Source organism: Sipha flava, unplaced genomic scaffold (genome assembly GCF_003268045.1).
Source record: "Sipha flava isolate LNK unplaced genomic scaffold, YSA_version1 115_pilon_pilon, whole genome shotgun sequence".
Classification (NCBI taxonomy): Eukaryota; Metazoa; Arthropoda; class Insecta; order Hemiptera; family Aphididae; genus Sipha; species Sipha flava.
This window is the reverse complement of record NW_020271739.1, coordinates 621671-638913: the sequence shown is the minus strand read 5'-3', so window position 1 is coordinate 638913 and position 17243 is coordinate 621671. Positions and strand designations below refer to the sequence as shown.

At 30.7% G+C, this 17243-nt stretch overlaps 2 protein-coding genes across 5 annotated transcripts; both read left to right on the top strand.

The window, feature by feature from the left end:
- The first annotated feature begins 3100 nt into the window (after positions 1–3100).
- Positions 3101–5132, top strand: LOC112691027 (zinc finger MYM-type protein 1-like). Its single transcript, XM_025565140.1, has 3 exons — positions 3101–3749; positions 3918–4490; positions 5053–5132. The coding sequence occupies exons 1-3, from the start codon at positions 3101–3103 to the stop codon at positions 5130–5132; spliced, it is 1302 nt and encodes a 433-aa protein (XP_025420925.1).
- Positions 5133–6097: 965 nt separating this feature from the next.
- Positions 6098–16372, top strand: LOC112691296 (glutamate receptor ionotropic, kainate 2-like). Of its 4 annotated transcripts, XR_003149297.1 has the most exons (17): positions 6099–6999; positions 7079–7231; positions 7798–7985; positions 10177–10355; positions 10421–10562; positions 10648–10977; positions 11080–11301; positions 11590–11793; positions 12235–12319; positions 12373–12511; positions 12575–12712; positions 12802–13018; positions 13282–13513; positions 13575–13687; positions 14132–14275; positions 15995–16058; positions 16136–16227. XR_003149297.1 is itself a non-coding variant. In XM_025565465.1 (16 exons), the coding sequence occupies exons 1-16, from the start codon at positions 6915–6917 to the stop codon at positions 16250–16252; spliced, it is 2688 nt and encodes an 895-aa protein (XP_025421250.1). In that variant the 3' UTR covers positions 16253–16372. The 4 variants fall into 4 exon arrangements, 3 of the variants coding, with proteins under 3 accessions (XP_025421256.1, XP_025421250.1, XP_025421260.1); XM_025565465.1 differs by lacking the exon at positions 15995–16058 and having other exon boundaries at positions 6915–6999; positions 16136–16372; XM_025565471.1 differs by lacking the exons at positions 14132–14275; positions 15995–16058; positions 16136–16227 and having other exon boundaries at positions 6098–6999; positions 13282–13518; positions 13575–13666.
- Positions 16373–17243: the final 871 nt, after the last annotated feature.

The following is a 17243-nucleotide window of genomic DNA, read 5'->3' as shown; positions in this document are numbered from 1 at the left end:
AAGTATAAAAGTACAAAAATAATCTTATATATTGGACTTTTTATCTTTTATTGTCTATTGAAAAGATTATGAATTAAGGTACACATCGTAGGTATACATTAGTTTGATCATTACGTTATTATAAGTACACGGTTAGGTAGGTACGGTTAGGTACCACGATATTTAATTTTAAAGTTTGCGTATGAAAATGGCAGACAGAAAAAAAAACGCAAATATATTGATGATTGCTGAATTTTTAATGGTCTATAAATTACTTTTTCATTGAAATTAATGGAAAAGCCGTTTGTCTTGTGTGTCGTGAAACGGTTTCAGTTTTTAAAGAATTTAATATCAAATGACATTATGAATCAAAAAATGTTCATACATTTTAAATTTTTTTTTTATTTTAGAAAATTCGTAACGGGCCACATAGAATATCTTTGCGGGCCACATGTGGCCCGCGGACCGCGGATTGGGCACTACTGTTATAATAAATAGTGATTACTAGGGCTAGGATTTGTATGCAATAAAAAATTGTAAAATATGCATTTTATTTACCATAATATGCAAAAATATGCATTTAGATTTTTATAAGATAAACACAAAAAAATAGTTAAAAAAAATATATGTTTATTGAAATACATCAGTGGTTGGATTTTTTTCTTAACCCTACAATGCATAATTTTTTTATTTTTTATTTTTTAATTTTTTTGGGTTGTTATATTAGTCCTAATGAAGGGGAAATTACTTAAAAAAATGTTTGGTATTTTAAGTCTCTAAAAAACCAATGTTATAGTTTGTTGCCTATGAGCAACGTTATGTATTTACGTACAACATAATTATTTATGAAATTTATAAATGTAATTTATTCATATACCTATCTTGAAAAGTTATATCGTTTATTCATTAACTATAAATATAAGAAAATAATTGATTAACTTACCAATTACAAAGCAAAGTATACATTTTTAAAAATGTAACTTAATATAATATAATTGGAAAATAAAATAAAACAAAAATAATTTAAAATAAATTTTATGTTTGACAAAAAGAACCAAGTTTTATACTTAAATCAGCAGGTCTAGAATTAAATACGAAATATTAATATTACATTATAAATATTAATTACAAAATATACTAAAAAATATCAATTTTTCGCATTCTTATAAACGAAATATGCAATAATATTCATTTTCTTCAATACGTGCAATAATATGCATTTTATCTAAAATATGCAAAAACATGCAAAATAAAAATACCAACATGTATCTCATCATGAGTTGATTCGTGGACATTACTGACAAAATCAATAATCAGAAGTCATAAAAAAAAAAACATGCTGTTGCATATAAATCCTAGCCCTGGTGATTACGTTGCCTCCAAAGCCGCGTACACACTAGAGCACGCATAGACCGAGCATGTGTGCTCACGTTGTATGTTGTATGTGCTCAGTATGGACGTTACCACGCACAAGATTATATGCGATAAATCTGCGCTTCGGATATTCAGTTGTGTGGTGAACGTATACAGTGTATGTTGTGTTTCATATATTGTTTTTGAAATTTAAACTTTAATAATTAATTATTTAATTTTTATTGTCACTCGAGTGACTTTTTCACGCCGAAAAGAACCCAACAAACTTAGGACTTTTTTTTTTTTAAATATCTTCGACTTCCCTACTTAAATTTTTTGAGATAATTTTCCACGCCTTTTTTTTTTTTTTTTGTTTTAGAAAAATAATAATTATTTTTCGGGTCCCATAGCACTGGATGTTGTTGTTAATGTTGAATGAAATCTAGACACAATTCATCACTCCATTCCATTCCATTTAAACGAAAATTAATAATAATGATTATTAAATAATTATACACTAAAATCGTATAATTGCGCGCGCGGTTGCAACAATACTGAGCATACTGCCGTCCATACTGAGCAGTAAATATGATGATTAGCACGACGCACAACGAACGCGGCTTGGTCGTGCCGGCTCGCGTTCGCTGTGCATCAAAAACTCTCGTGCGTGCTTGATATACCGTTCTCACTAAGCAAATTTGTAGAACGCACAACATGAGCACATATGCTCAGTCTGTGCGAGCTCTAGTGTGAATGCGGCTTAAGATAACATATATTTATGTCTAGAGATAAGCGCAAATCGCAAATACGGTAAAATCTGCTTTTAACGATCTTCGAGGGACCTAAAATTAGGGTATGTCATATCCGAAAATCGTCGTATGACGCCGGATGACGAAAACATTACCTGCGTGAGATATAAATCCTACCGAACACATGGCTAGGAATCGTTTCAGTGGCGGTTTTGGGGGTGAGGCAAGTGAGGCGCCGCCTAACCTACAATTTTAAGTAAAAAATACTATTAAAGTATATATTTTGGCCCACCGATAGCATATAAATATTTCGATATTAATTTTTAACGTTTTTATGATTTTATTTGAGAAAAAAATCTTCTTTGCCAAGTTTAACAATATGAATTATCATTTATTATATTGTAAAATAATGGTAAATCATATCATTAGTGTTTATTACCAAAAATAGTGATAAACCGATAAGAAATGAATGAAAATATAAGTATTACGTAAACAAACGCTGGTGTTTCAACCGGCGGCAATGTTCCGATGACGTCAGAAGGCACCGTTCAACTCCGCCTCAGAGTATGTACTATTGTGTACATGAATTACACACACAAGCGTATGTACGCGAATGCACGCGACTATAAAATAACTAGAGTTGCGCATGCGTAATGATCATTGTGAGGCTCGACTTACATCGCCTATGAAATAAAAATAGACTCGGTATACAGGAATATATAGTCAGCCGGCATTTCAACGTAAAAACACATTATCAGTAAAGATGTTATTGTTACAATCGAGATTCGGGACAGTCCTAATTAAACCGTTGTCCGTTGTAATATCTATTGATAATAATTTTATATTTATCATTATTTATTCATTAGTCATTTCTGTCTTGACGTCTTGTACGAATATTCGCTTGTGTCTTATACTTTTTCCGTTTTCGGTGGTTTCGTCTTAACGTCTGCGTTAAAATATATGTGCGAGTGCTGCAGTTTATTATAATAAACATTATTAAATTAATTACTGTTGGAGTTATGACGTATCCAGTGACAGACGTGGTAGTTATGTTGTTGGAGACGCCGTTTCGACGATGGAATTCTGATAATAAAAATGATTTACTAAAAGTGGGTAAGCCTATTCCGATTTTGTCAGCTTTGGCTCCTGACAAGAAACTAAGTAAGGTATTCTGTAGGTCATTTAATCCAAATTTATATCAACAGCACTCTTGGTTATGTGGGAGTCATTATATACAAAAATTGTTTTGTTGGCCATGTTTGTTGTTGGGTAAAATGAAGTCTGTATGGAATACTGTTGGGTATTATGATTTGAAAAATTTATCTAGAGGTATACAAATTCATCAAACATCAAAAGAACATATTCATAATCATTTAGGATTAAAAAACCTCGAAAAAAATTATTTTACTATACTAGATTATGTTAATGAACATGGTAATTTGTTTAAAAAAAATTATAATGAGAATGTGAGATTAAATCGTTTATTTATGGAGCATTTAATCGATTTGGTTTTATTTTTGGGAAAACAAGAGTTGGCATTTAGAGGTCATGATGAAAGCAGTGATTCATTAAATAAAGGGAATTTTAGAGAGTTGTTTGATATGCATATTATTAGGTGTTCTCAAGAAATACAAAATCATTATAATAGTATAAAAAACATATTTTCAGGTATGTCCAAGTCCATACAAAATGATTTAATTTCATGTATTTCTGAATTTTTAATAAATCAAATAAAAAATGAAATCAAACAATGTAAATTTTATTCCATTCAAATTGATGACACTACAGATATCAGTCAAAAAACACAATGTTCAATAATAATTAGATATGTTACAGATAAATCTGAATTGGTTGAGCGTTTCTTGGGTTTTCATAATGTTAGTGAAGACCGCACGGCTCAAGGTTTATTTAATTTGGTTAATTCTGTTTTACACGAGTTTGATATAGAAAATAAATTAGTTGGACAATGTTATGATGGGGCATGTGTAATGCCTGGGCATTTAACAGGTTTACAGGCTAGAGTTAAGGAAGTTGCACCTAATGCTTTATTTACACACTGCCTAGCTCACAGATTAAATTTGGTATTGCAACATGGTTGTAGTATAAATGCTAAATGTCGTATATTTTTTGCTAACCTTACAGGTATCGCTGCTTATTTTCACAATTCCACTTCACGTACTAATTTTGTAGATACTATTGTAGGGAAAAGAATTCCTCAATTTGTTCAAACAAGATGGTCCTCACGGTCAAAAATTTTACAAACAATAGTTAATGAGTGGTCTGGGTTTATAAATGTTTTTGACTGTATTAGCAAAGATCCAAAATCGTCATCTGAATCTATTTGTGGTGCTATTGGTCATTTTAAAAATTTAAAAACTTTTGAATTTGCTTTCTTAGCACTGATATTTAGTGATATATTCATATATACTGACAATTTATTTAACATACTCCAAAATAAATCATTTGATGTAGAATTTTGCTTGAGAAAAATAAATATAACATATGATCTTATAAATAAAAAAAGAAATGAACCTGAATTTTTAAAATTATTTAATCAAGCAGTTACTCTTACAAAACCTCCAAAAGCTACAAGAAATGAATCTAACAATCAATCAAATTTTAAAATATTGTTTTATGAAATAATTGATAATATTCTAATGCAATTAAATACCAGATTTCAAGATACAAATAAATTAATTTTTTTGCAGTTAGCTGATGTAACTAAATTTAAAGAATATTCTTGTACATTTCCTGTAAATGCTTTAAATAATTTGAAATCAACTTATCCTAATATATTTTATAATATTAATACATTAAAAGTTGAATTGGAGGTTTTGTATAGTGATGTAAAATATCAAAATTTATTACACATTTATGACATGGTTAAAATTATTGAACAAGATGCATTGAAAGACATTTTACCTGAAGCTTATAAATTATTTATTCTTATTTTAACCATACCATCTACTAGTGTATCAAATGAAAGAAGTTTCTCTTGCCTCAAAAGAATTAAAACCTGTTCTCGAAATAGTATTTCACAAGTTCGTTTAAGTTCTCTTTCAATATTATCAATTGAAAAGTCCTTGATTAATCAACTTAAAAAAACTGAATCATTTTATGATGATATTATAACCATGTATTCTAGTCAAAAAGATAGGAGTATAAATTTAACATACAAAACATAATAGTTTAATTTAGTTAATTAATAGTTTTAGAACTAGACATACTTAAAAGTCCTTTTCAGGACTAGACATACCTACTTGAAAAGTCCTTTTCAGGACTAGGCATACCTACTTGAAAAGTCCTTTTCAGGACTAGGCATACCTACTTAAAAAGTCCTATTCAGGACTAGGCATACCAACTTAAAAAGTCATTTTCAGGACTAGGCATACCTACTCAAAAGGTCCTTTTCAGGACCACCAAATTTTAAAATGCTCTGTTTATTACCTATCTATCACTTACTATACGAAACAAGTATATTATTAGCATTCATACAATTATAATTATTTTTGTTTTTAAATTACATTTATTGTGAATTCTAATTTTGTATGGAGAGGGGGGTGATACATTATGTTGCAAAATACTACCAGAACCGCCACTGAATCGTTTTGTTTTGTTCTTTACTGTGTCGTATTAAGCATGTAGAACCTCCGTAATGCGAATTCTCTAGTATTCGAACGTCGAAATTATCGGCCGGTTCACCGATTCCATCTTAATTTATTACTAACGCATTACGTGTGTGTGCGCAGGCCCATATTTAAAAATTTGGCCCCCGGGCATATAATTTATGCCCCCTCCCCCAACAAAAATAAATAATAATAATATAACACTTATTATTTCCTCTATAATCGAGATTCTTTAATATTAATATATAACTTATAAATGAAAATCGTTTAATACTTTTTTTAACTAACAAATTATAACATAATAAAACATAATTTCTTTTTTTTTTAATTAACAAATTTTTATATTATAAAAATACAATTTTTTTTTAATTTACAAATTATAATATAATAAAACATACTATTTTTTATTTTTTTTCATTATGTAAATCATTTTTAGAATTAATTTTGCTAAAATATTTTGTCACCCCTAAGACGACGCCCCCGGGCATGCCTACCCGTCCCCCCCTGAATATAGGCGTGTGTGTGCGTATGAATGTTTTGTAAACAATCGAGATGCGATGGATTTAGTAAACGACGTCTTTATGCTCAACCTGTCAGTCTAGTTCGGTTTTCTACCGTGTGCACAAATATACGTATTACAAGCGTCGAGTATTTACAATTCGATGGAACGAAAAATGGAAATCCTGAAATTAAATTATGATGATGACGCTGCTGATTGTCTGGCACCGATGTGAACCATCTGGGATAACATTGAATATTATTAAAACAATTTCCAATATCCGATCCAGGTGCGGTCCCAATTAGTTCGGATAAATTACATACTAACAAATTATATACTATCCATCATATTTTGGGTTTAAAACCTTCCCCCCCCCGCGGATCCGCCACTGATTCATAAATTCGTACGATCAACCATTAACCGAATTATCACGTCGTACGGGTACTTCGATTTTACCGATTTGTCGTACGAAAAATTGTTATCACGAACCGTTTTTGTTTACACGAAATCGCGAGTAGGGCTGAATGGTTTTCTTATAAATGGTCACGTTACGGTGTTTATGGTGTTACGACAGTTGATTAGCGCTGGCGAAGTCTGGCCGAGGTCCAGACGGAATATTTCTAAATTTAAATACTCAAGATACCGGACGAACCCGGAGCGATATTGGTTTCGAGTGGGCACATTCGTTTCGCTTCGGTCGCGTGTAACATGTTTGTTTCGCATGCGTTCGTCGTGTCGATGTTCCTGTGCCGCGTTGTCGGGCAAGACGAGGACAACGTGCCACTAACCATAGGTAAGTCGGTCCGTGCGCGTTTATTGTTATTTGCGAATAACAGTCGTCTGTTTTACCCGTACGTTGAACGCGCGCGCAGTTGGCCTGTTCGACGAGGAGAACACTGTCGAGCAACAGATATTCGAATTGGCCGTCCAGAAGGTGAACATAGACCCGAATTTTTCCAATGTATTTTTGAAAGCCGAAATCAAAATTGTCGACTCGGCGGATTCGTACATAACTGGCCTGCAAAGTAAGCGCATTTCGAGATGTTGAAATACTCGTTGGCAATGCCGTGTTTACCACCGTGCTATCTGTTATAGTGTTAGATTTTCACCGAAACGATGATAGCATTGTAAATGGATTTCAACTCATTAGTATTTATGACAAATGAAAAAAAAAAGAAAACATTTACGTACCACACACAGCATATATATATATATATATATTTAATCTGTTTAATAAACATTTAAAAATAATTAAAATATTTGATAGATGTCCAACATCCATATTGGGTGATATACATTTATAAACATCGAATCGAGCATTAGGCATTTATACGATGTTAAATTTTCGTTCATTTTTCATTATTTGCTTTCAAATGTTAATAAATTCTTATTACATGTTTCCGGTTCAACATGAAAAATCAAAAATATATATTCAATGTTGTACAAGGCTTTTATTTTAAATATTTTTATTCCAATCATACATAAATATTGTTTCGATCGTTATGTTTGATAAATGCTGTATGGATACTAACGAATTAATGATATTTATTCGTAATGAACTCATACCGATTTTTATTATTTGACATTTCAGCATGCGAGAGTATGGAGTCAGGAATTGGTGCAGTATTTGGTCCCTCTCACTTGGAATCGTCAAATATAGTGCAATCGTTGTGTGAAACTATGGAAGTTCCACGAATAGAAGCAAGTTGGGAAAACACTCCTGTTGAAAATTTCAATTATTATTTCAATCCTTACCCCGAACCTACGTTATTAGCAAAAGTAATAACAACAATACGCGCGTATTTTATTTATCTTTTAAATACAATTTGCTTTTGCTTAAAATTTTTGAATTTTTTAGATTTTGAGCGAAATGAAGAAAACATAGAATTTACTACGTGATGTATTTTTTTTTCTTTTATACATATATCAATTGCTTCGATTATCAAAGGCATGGGAGGTTTCTGATAGGAAATGTTGTCTAGGTCAGCAGTCGCCAACCTTTTGGACCTCACAGACCACTAAATACATACTCTAAATTCTACGGATCACTTTTAGCTTAGAATAGCTTTTTACAAAAATACCGTTAAATAAATCGATGAGGTATTTTTTTTCGGTAATATTTAACTTGTTATTTTCATTGTTTGCTGCAATGGATCTATTATTCACATAATACCAGATCTAAGGTCTTATTTTTTTTGGAAATAATGACAAAAAGATTCTGTAAATACCTAACTTTCAAATTTTTCTGTGAACCACTTAAATTTTCTCGCGGTCCACCTGGGGCGTCATTTGGGGAGGGGAGGCAAACTATGGCAAATGCTCCACTCTAAGAAATTTTAAAAAGTCGATAATTCTTTGACCGATTATCGAATGCTAAAATCAGTAAATAGTAAATTTTTATTAACTATTTTGTACTCAGAAATCGAATAATATTGTCTTTTAAATATACGTTCACGGTTTATTAAACATTGGAAAACACTGGCTTCTCCCCGGTGTATGACAATCGTTATACGCACGAACCTTATAAACTTTATTTTTGGTGTATATTATATATTTATATATATGTGATATTTATAAAATAGTTTTCGTGATATATATATATACCATAAAAATTGAGCTTAAAATCTATAAAAAAAACTATTAAAATCGTTTCTATTCACTATTTATACAATTTTATGTTTTTATAAATAAGTTCTGTAAAATATCAAATATACAAATAATAAAATTATAAGTATTTATTTAATTAGACTTATATTATTATTCCATTAAACCTATTGATAAGTAACTTATAGCCTATAGGATAAGTAAATTAATTAATTACTATCTTTAATGTTATTATTTAATTGGGTAAATTGAAACGTTTCATGTTCTTTGTTTATCATAATGACATTATTCTAATCTTTACATGTTTTTTTCCCAAAAAAATATTTTATTGGTAGTCTATCGTCCATAAATATTAAGTATTTAAATATATAGGTGACCATAATTTTTTAAATATTATGAAGTAGGCAAATTTAATCAGATGCCCTACCCTTTTAAAAGTTGAAATGACGCCCCTGCGGACCACCAGTGGTCCACGGACCACTGGTTGGTGACCACTAGTCTAGATAATACTTTGAAATTGGTCATTTTTAGAAGACCCTAAAAATGTTCTTAATAATTGTTAAAACTGTCAAAAAACTATAGAAACATCGAAATTCAACGACGAATTTTTTTTTTTTTTTTCGTAAATAATCGTAAAGACATTAAACTTTCACAAAATACTTATATTACCATTAACTATAGATGATATAATTTTGTAATTAAACAATTTGGTTTGTCAAAAAAGTCTTTAAAATTTAGTACAAAGTTCTTCATATGTTCATACATATTATTGTTTAATGAAAAAGAATCAAGCGTAAATATTGATACAATTTACTTGCGTTTGAATGTAAATTTTAACAAAATACAATAATAATCACAAAAATCTACAACATTTTTGTAATTGATTTACGTTACTTTCAGTTTTAATACTTAAGGCTTGAAAATAGGATATAAGATTTTTCAAAAGATTTCGTTTGAAGCTAATACAATTTTTTTTACCAAAATGTTACAAAAAAGTTTTACAAGTGTAAACAAGAAAATGTTGACAAAATCGCGTATTTCAACGAATTTCAACTATTGGATTAAAGTGTTTTTAATTGTGAATCTTTAAATATTAAACGTAATTACTAGAAACATTAACTTAGTACTTTTATTAGTATCTTATAGACATATCATAATTTTTAAAAATTTTTAATGACATTTGTGCTGTTGACATCTTGGATATCAATTTAAACCTATTTTATCAAGACATTTGATTCTACGTCTATATCATATTTAAACAGATCCATCCCAATACTCACTTATAAAAGATGAATGTGACGGTATCATTCAGCCGTCCCTGTAACTTTACCGACCGTGCAGTCTCAATTATTTTTTATTCATTCAGGGTTACACGGCTATTGTTCACGATATGGATTGGAGGTCGTTCACGTTGTTGTATCAACATCCAGAGTGTCTTCAGAGATTACAAGACTTGATTCAAGACTACTCAGGCAAAACGAAACCGAACGACAAATCAGTAGCGGCCATCTCCATTATACAGCTGCCCGAGGGCAATAATTTTAGGTGAGTCGATTTTAACATGATGCGACCGCACAAAGATGATCTCCCATGTGTAATTGAAATCTTAGGCCGATTTTGAAAGACATCAAAAAATCTCTGGAAGGCCACATCGTCCTCGACTGCGACGCGGAATTAATATACACGGTGTTCAAACAAGCGAAAGAAGTGAACTTGTTGGACGACTATCACAGTTTTATCATTACCTCGTTGGTGAGCATCGTCAATGCGATTCGCCATCGTACGGATCGACCAACGAAGTTTTTAATAACGTTATTTTTTTCCCCTCCGATCCAAGGACGCGCACACAGTAGACTTCAGCGGCGTCGTGCAAAATATACGTACAAACATAACGACCGTGCGGCTGATCGATCCGTCGAACCCGGTCGTGGAGAACATCGTGAAGGATTTGAACTTCGTACAGCAACGAATGAACTTGAACATAGCTCCGTTGCAAGCCCACAAGCTGACCGTCAATGCGATTTTGATATACGACGCGGTGAACGTGTACGCCAAAGCGCTCGAGGGACTCGGTAAGACCAGAGTCACCGCGGAACCGTTACAATGCAAGAGCTCACCATTTGTCTCGTGGTCCAACGGGTTTAAACTTATACATTTCATGAGGGTCGTAAGTTATTGTATTTGTTTATTTATTTTTTCGATTTGATTTTAATTTTTTATCGCATTGCCGAATGTTGTAAGAAAAATCTCGCGATCGCCTTATTTTCAGATCGAAACCGAAGGCTTGTCCGGTCTTATGCGTTTCGACAATAGAACCGGTCACCGATCGTATTTCACGCTGGACATGGTCGAACTGGTTGACACGGGTTTTAAAAAAATTGGCGTTTGGGATCCGGAAAAAGGTATGACCTATACGAGGACCAGCGAAGAGATGCTTCGTGATCTATACGTAGGAAGCAAGAACAAAACGTTTATTGTCTCGTCGAAGATCGTAAGTTAAAATCTTAATCTAATACATTCCATAACGATGGTTTTTAAACTAGATGACTTACTGCCACGTTGGTGTAAACGTCGGTTTATTTTTTTAAATAAAAACCTTTTAAATCTGTTCATAACTTATATATAATATATATATATGTGTGTGTGTGTGTGTGTGTGCCGTAAAAATACTCGTATTGCGAAAAATATAGCATGCGTTGTTTAAAAAATATTTGAAAACCACTGTTCCATAACAATTACCATTGTATGCTGATTGGTCGAATATTTTTCATTGCAACAGACAGAACCATACTTGATGCTTAAAGACGATCACGCTAAACTAATTGGCAATGACAAGTATGAAGGATACGTGGTGGATCTCATAGCAATGATCGCTGAAGAAATGAATATTACGTATGAAATTAATTTGAGAAGTGATGGAAATGGAAAACGGGACAAAAAAACCAACAAATGGAACGGGATAATTGGTGAAGTACAAGAAATGGTAATGTGATTTAGTTTGTTTTTTTTACCCAAAGCAACGATTTTATTCATTTGCATTTCCTCGCGTACATTATATTGCAATACCTTATACAGAAATTCCTAAATTATGATTTTTTTTTTTTTTTAGTTAAATTTTTTTAATGTATATTATTCTGAAATTTACTATCAGTTAATTAAATGAGAAATATTAGCATTTATCTGTAAGTACGTTAAAACTAAAAAGATAAACTTGCTGTTATAATTTAGATAAATCTAGTTATTGTTGTAAAATCCCCGCTTTAAATAAAATAGAATCCCGAATTCCTATTGTTCTTTTTTATTCAAACCCATATACTGCCAATATATATTTAATAAAATCAGGTTTATTCATTCAAATTGTAAAATTTTAATTTTAATTACGATAACTCCCACTAGCTATCACTAACCATTGACGTGTTCGTAGAGAGCGGATTTAGGTGTTTGTGATTTAACTATTACACACGAAAGAAGGTCTGCTGTGGATTTTACAATGCCTTTTATGAACTTGGGTAAGTGTTGTGCTATAATCCCCTATAGAAAAGCTTATACATTAATTATGTAGGCATTAGCATATTGTTCAGTAAACCTGAGGATCCGCAAACCAATCTTTTCTCGTTCACCCAACCACTTTCATTCCAAGTATGGATATTCACTGCAACAGCTTACTTAGGTCTGTCTCTAGTATTGTTTTTCTTGGCCAGGTAAATGTTCGAAAAATTGTATTTTTTAAGTTAACCGCTAACACATTTGGCTATTGTTTATAGAATCACACCTAACGAATGGCAAAACCCTCATCCATGTAATCCTCATCCGGAAGAATTAGAGAATTCCCTTTCGTTGCTTAACTGCTTATGGTTCTCAATGGGCTCTATTCTTTGTCAAGGTAGTGACATCCTGCCCAGGTAAATGATTGATATTTCTAAAACCATATCGATTGAAATACAGAGAATAGTGATGACAAATATAAATTGTTTTACTCTTTGACTCTCAGAGCGTTTCCGACCAGACTGTGCGCTGCTATGTGGTGGTTTTTCGCTCTGATAATGACTCAATCTTATACTGCCAACTGGACGGCTTTTTTGACATCGAATCGAATGGAAACTCCCATAAAAAATGTTGAAGATCTCGACAAAAAAGGAGGCTTAGGAAACGATGATGGAATCAAATACGGATGCGTCACTGATCAATCTACCGCCAGTTTTTTTCAAGCAAGTATAGTTTTTGCATTTACTATGAGAAAATTAAATTCACTAATAAAGTAATTATAAACTTTTATATTTTTAAATTTAATTACTACAGAACACATAACAAATATGCGATACTAAAAATTAAGTACAAAATAATAGTTTAACCTGATTTATTTTTAACAGTTTTTCTTTTTTCACTAATACTCGCAAAAATGTTGGGATTTTTAATTATATTTCGTTTTTATTTGTGATAATGTCTTTAATTTGAAACGATTTTGTTTTAGAACTCCGATGTAAATTTGTACCAGAAAATGTGGAGTGCCATGGAATCATATGGCGATTCGGTAATGGTATCGGACAACAAGCAAGGGGTGGATAGGGTGAAAAAAGAAAGAAATCATTATGCTTTTTTTATGGAATCCAGTTCTATCGAATACGAAGTGCAACGGAATTGCGATCTTACGGAGGTGGGATATTGGCTGGACAACAAGGCGTATGGTATCGCTATGCCGTTCAGTTGAGTACGAATCATTTCGAAATCATTGATATCAAATGTAATGAATTGTGTTTGCTGCAGATGCTCCGCACAGGACCGCTGTAAATTTGGCGGTATTGAAGCTATCAGAATCGGGAGCGTTGATGGCACTAAAGAACAAATGGTGGTCAGTGTCTGACGACAAAAAGTGTAAGGTCAGTATACAACTGTTATGCGGGAATGGTTAATTTTTTTCTTTTTTTTTTTCATAATGAAATTTATACACCATTATTAATATTTGTATTTTGCTTACATTTTAAATCTGGGAAGTAAAATAACTATAATAATAAAGATTAATTACGATAATAACACTTATAATTTTATAACATATTTTAGGAAATCTATTAAAAAAATTATTATTAATACTTTTATTTTTATTTATATATTTTTCTTTTACCTTGATTTTTTTTAACACTTTTTGTAGCATAGTATATTCAAATTATAAATCATTTTTAAAATTTATTTGATAAAAGCGACTGTTAATTATATATATATATATATATATATATATATATTATATTAATTAGATAGGTACTACAAAATGAAATATAAATAATCATCGTTGTTTAAAGTTTTAAAGTTTCAATTTAACGTTACAGGATTCAAAAAAAGATACAGCTGAACTTGACGTTAATGAAGTTGGTGGTATGTTTGTAATTTTAATACTTGGCTGTCTGATAGCATTCTTGTTCTCTATACTTGAATTTTTATGGAACATAAGAAAAGTGGCTGTTGAAGAAAAGGTAACCCATACAGTTGTTATATATCCACGCATGGATTTTATTGAACTTAAGATTACTAAAACTTTTAAAATACATGCTAGTGTAATAATAAGTGTAAGTGTAGTATGTATTTTAATATATATTAAATGGTATAAAATCTAAAAACATACAAATAATTTGCAATTAAAATTAAATGCTATTCGTCAATTTTATTTTTTTATTTTCGACTTTAACATAAATTATGAAAATTGTAAGCTCAACATAAAACATAACAAACATACGTCCCACTTAATAAATTTATGTTGTAGTGCACTATGTAAATTAATTATTGTATTTAATTTAACAATCATACACTATAAGAAAATCAATCAATAATGAAAAAAACTAACTTCGTTATTATAATCTTAATCGATTAGTTTTAATCGAGTAATCGTTTTTCTTGGCTAGGCTAAGTACGGCATGTAATGATCTATTGCATACTATTTAAAATTTAAAAATATTAACAAGCAGATGCTTCATTTTGTGAGATTTTATGAAATCGATTGCTTGTACATGTTTTTTGAATTTTTGGAAAATGTTATCAGCTTTTAGTCTGAATTGAAATGTGTGTTTAATTTCAAATCAATTAATACATAAAAATAACATATAACACATAAATAATTTTAATAAAATTTCCTTTAATTATTAAATATCTCAACTTAGAAACTATTCGTATTTTTACTCTGCTTAGAAACTAAAATAAAACACAATATTTGCCTTATTTTACTTATTTGGATATTTAACTAATTTCATTTTTCAAAATCATTGATTTTTTTTTCGAAAAGTAAAAACGTATAAGCCAATTATTTTCCAATAGTATCAACAGATTTATCATTGCAATTAAAATTACAAAATCAATAAAAATGTACTGGTCTTTAACAACATATCATCCAAATTCAAAAATTAGTCACGTTCATATTTAAAATTATATTACACATTATTTTATTCTTAAGTGAGTGAAGCAAAACGAATTCCCGATTTAAGTACAATAAACCGAGTATATATTTATACTTATATAATAGAATTTTGTAAAAAGTGTATTTATAATACGAGTATGTGTATATAAAAATAAAAAAAACGTAAATTGGAACATATACAAATTATAATTCATTATACTATAAAACAGAATGTCTCAAAAAAAAAATTTTAATCATTAAATTGTAATATTTAATTTAATTTAATAACATGATTTCACGGTTTGCGTGTACATTTATGAATCGTTAAATTAAAGTTAGTTTAAATTTAATTACACAAAGTCACTGATAACACAAAACATTTTATGTACTTTACATAATAATATGTATGTACTCTGTTCTATTACATTCGACTTGCACGTTTTTAAAAACATTACTCCTACAATAATAATATTAAAAATAATATTAATGTAAAAATTCAGTCTTATATGTACACGGACAAATGTAAAACATACTGATAAATTTACAATTCTATATAGAAAACATATCCAGTCAGTACTGCGTCGAGCATTTTTTTTTTCGTGATCTACGTGATCTATTTTTATAATACGGTCAAGCATTAATCATTTAATATAATATACGACTCCACTCGGCCAAAGTTTGTGTGGTCTTATACTAAATTTACAGAGAAAAACGCAAGCAAAATGCGGTGCCGTATATTTTGTGCGTATATTATTTTAGCAACGAATGTCAATACGTTTATTACAAGTTATTTTACTATCTCAAGGTTTAGGCAGTCGAGGAGGATTTCTGCGATGTTTTCTTCGTATTGGTATACTACGACTAAACATGTAATTCATACTTTGTGTAAATGTATTTTGCAGCATGCATATTCGATGTACAGTAAATGCCTATGTTTTCATTGCAGTTGACCCTCTTGGAAGCGTTCATGGTGGAGTTGAAGTTCGTGCTCAAATGTCACGGAACGTCCAAACCAGTGAGACACGTAGAAGACAGTTCATCAGATGTTTCTAAAAAGTTATAAGCTTGTGTAGATGTTTTAACAATATATTAGCGTGTTATCTTATAGTATTATCATGTACAACGTTTATTATAAATCGTCTTTCGTTAGTCGTACGCGAATATATCATATCATTCAACAAACTAATGTTTTATTTATTTATTAATTTTTTATTTATTTATTTTTTATTATTTTTTATTTTAAAATGTTTCAAATACAAGGTTCATTAGCCTATGGTGTTTATGAAAAGTGGAAACAAAAAAAAAAAAAAAAAAAAAATAAAGAATACAGTGAATTACAATAAAGGAGTTACAAGAGGTTATGATTGTAATTTATTTGGTGGTAAAGTGTTGAAGTGTTATATTAATGAAGAGAGCCCTGTTGTTTTTATGAAGTGGATGTTGTTGGTTTCCGAAGGCTTCTTTGGGTGATGTTGTGATGAGATATTTGACGATGATCTGGCTGAATGAAAATTCGGATACTCAAGGAATATGTCGTATACTGAAAGGGAACATTGGCATGTGTCACATGATGGTGCCAGGTCTTTGTTTAATAGGTAAGAGTGGGTTAGCCTAGTTTTTAAAAAAAAAAAAAATTTAAAAAAATCGAACAAATATAAGTGAATAAAAATCAATTAAGTTTCATTAAATGTTATCTTAACATCGTGCGTGCACGGTTAAGTGTGAAAAATACTACTTCCTCGACCTTTTTTTTTTTATACGCCTATTGTATATTGTTTAATCGAAATTTGTAATTTTTTGTTTGTGTAAACAGTACCGATTATACAATCATTTAAACAATCGGATTTTCTGAGACTACGGGTTCCGAGACCAATGTTTCGGATGGAAGTTTATAGCGGAGAAGAAGTCGACTTCGTTAAGTCGATTTATGGGTTTTGTCGAGAACACACGGTGACGGATAAAAACGGTGCTTGTACCTATTCTCAATCCTACAATCCTAATCGTTATCTTTCTTACCTCATGCGGATAAAAAAGAAATAAAAATATCGATTTCT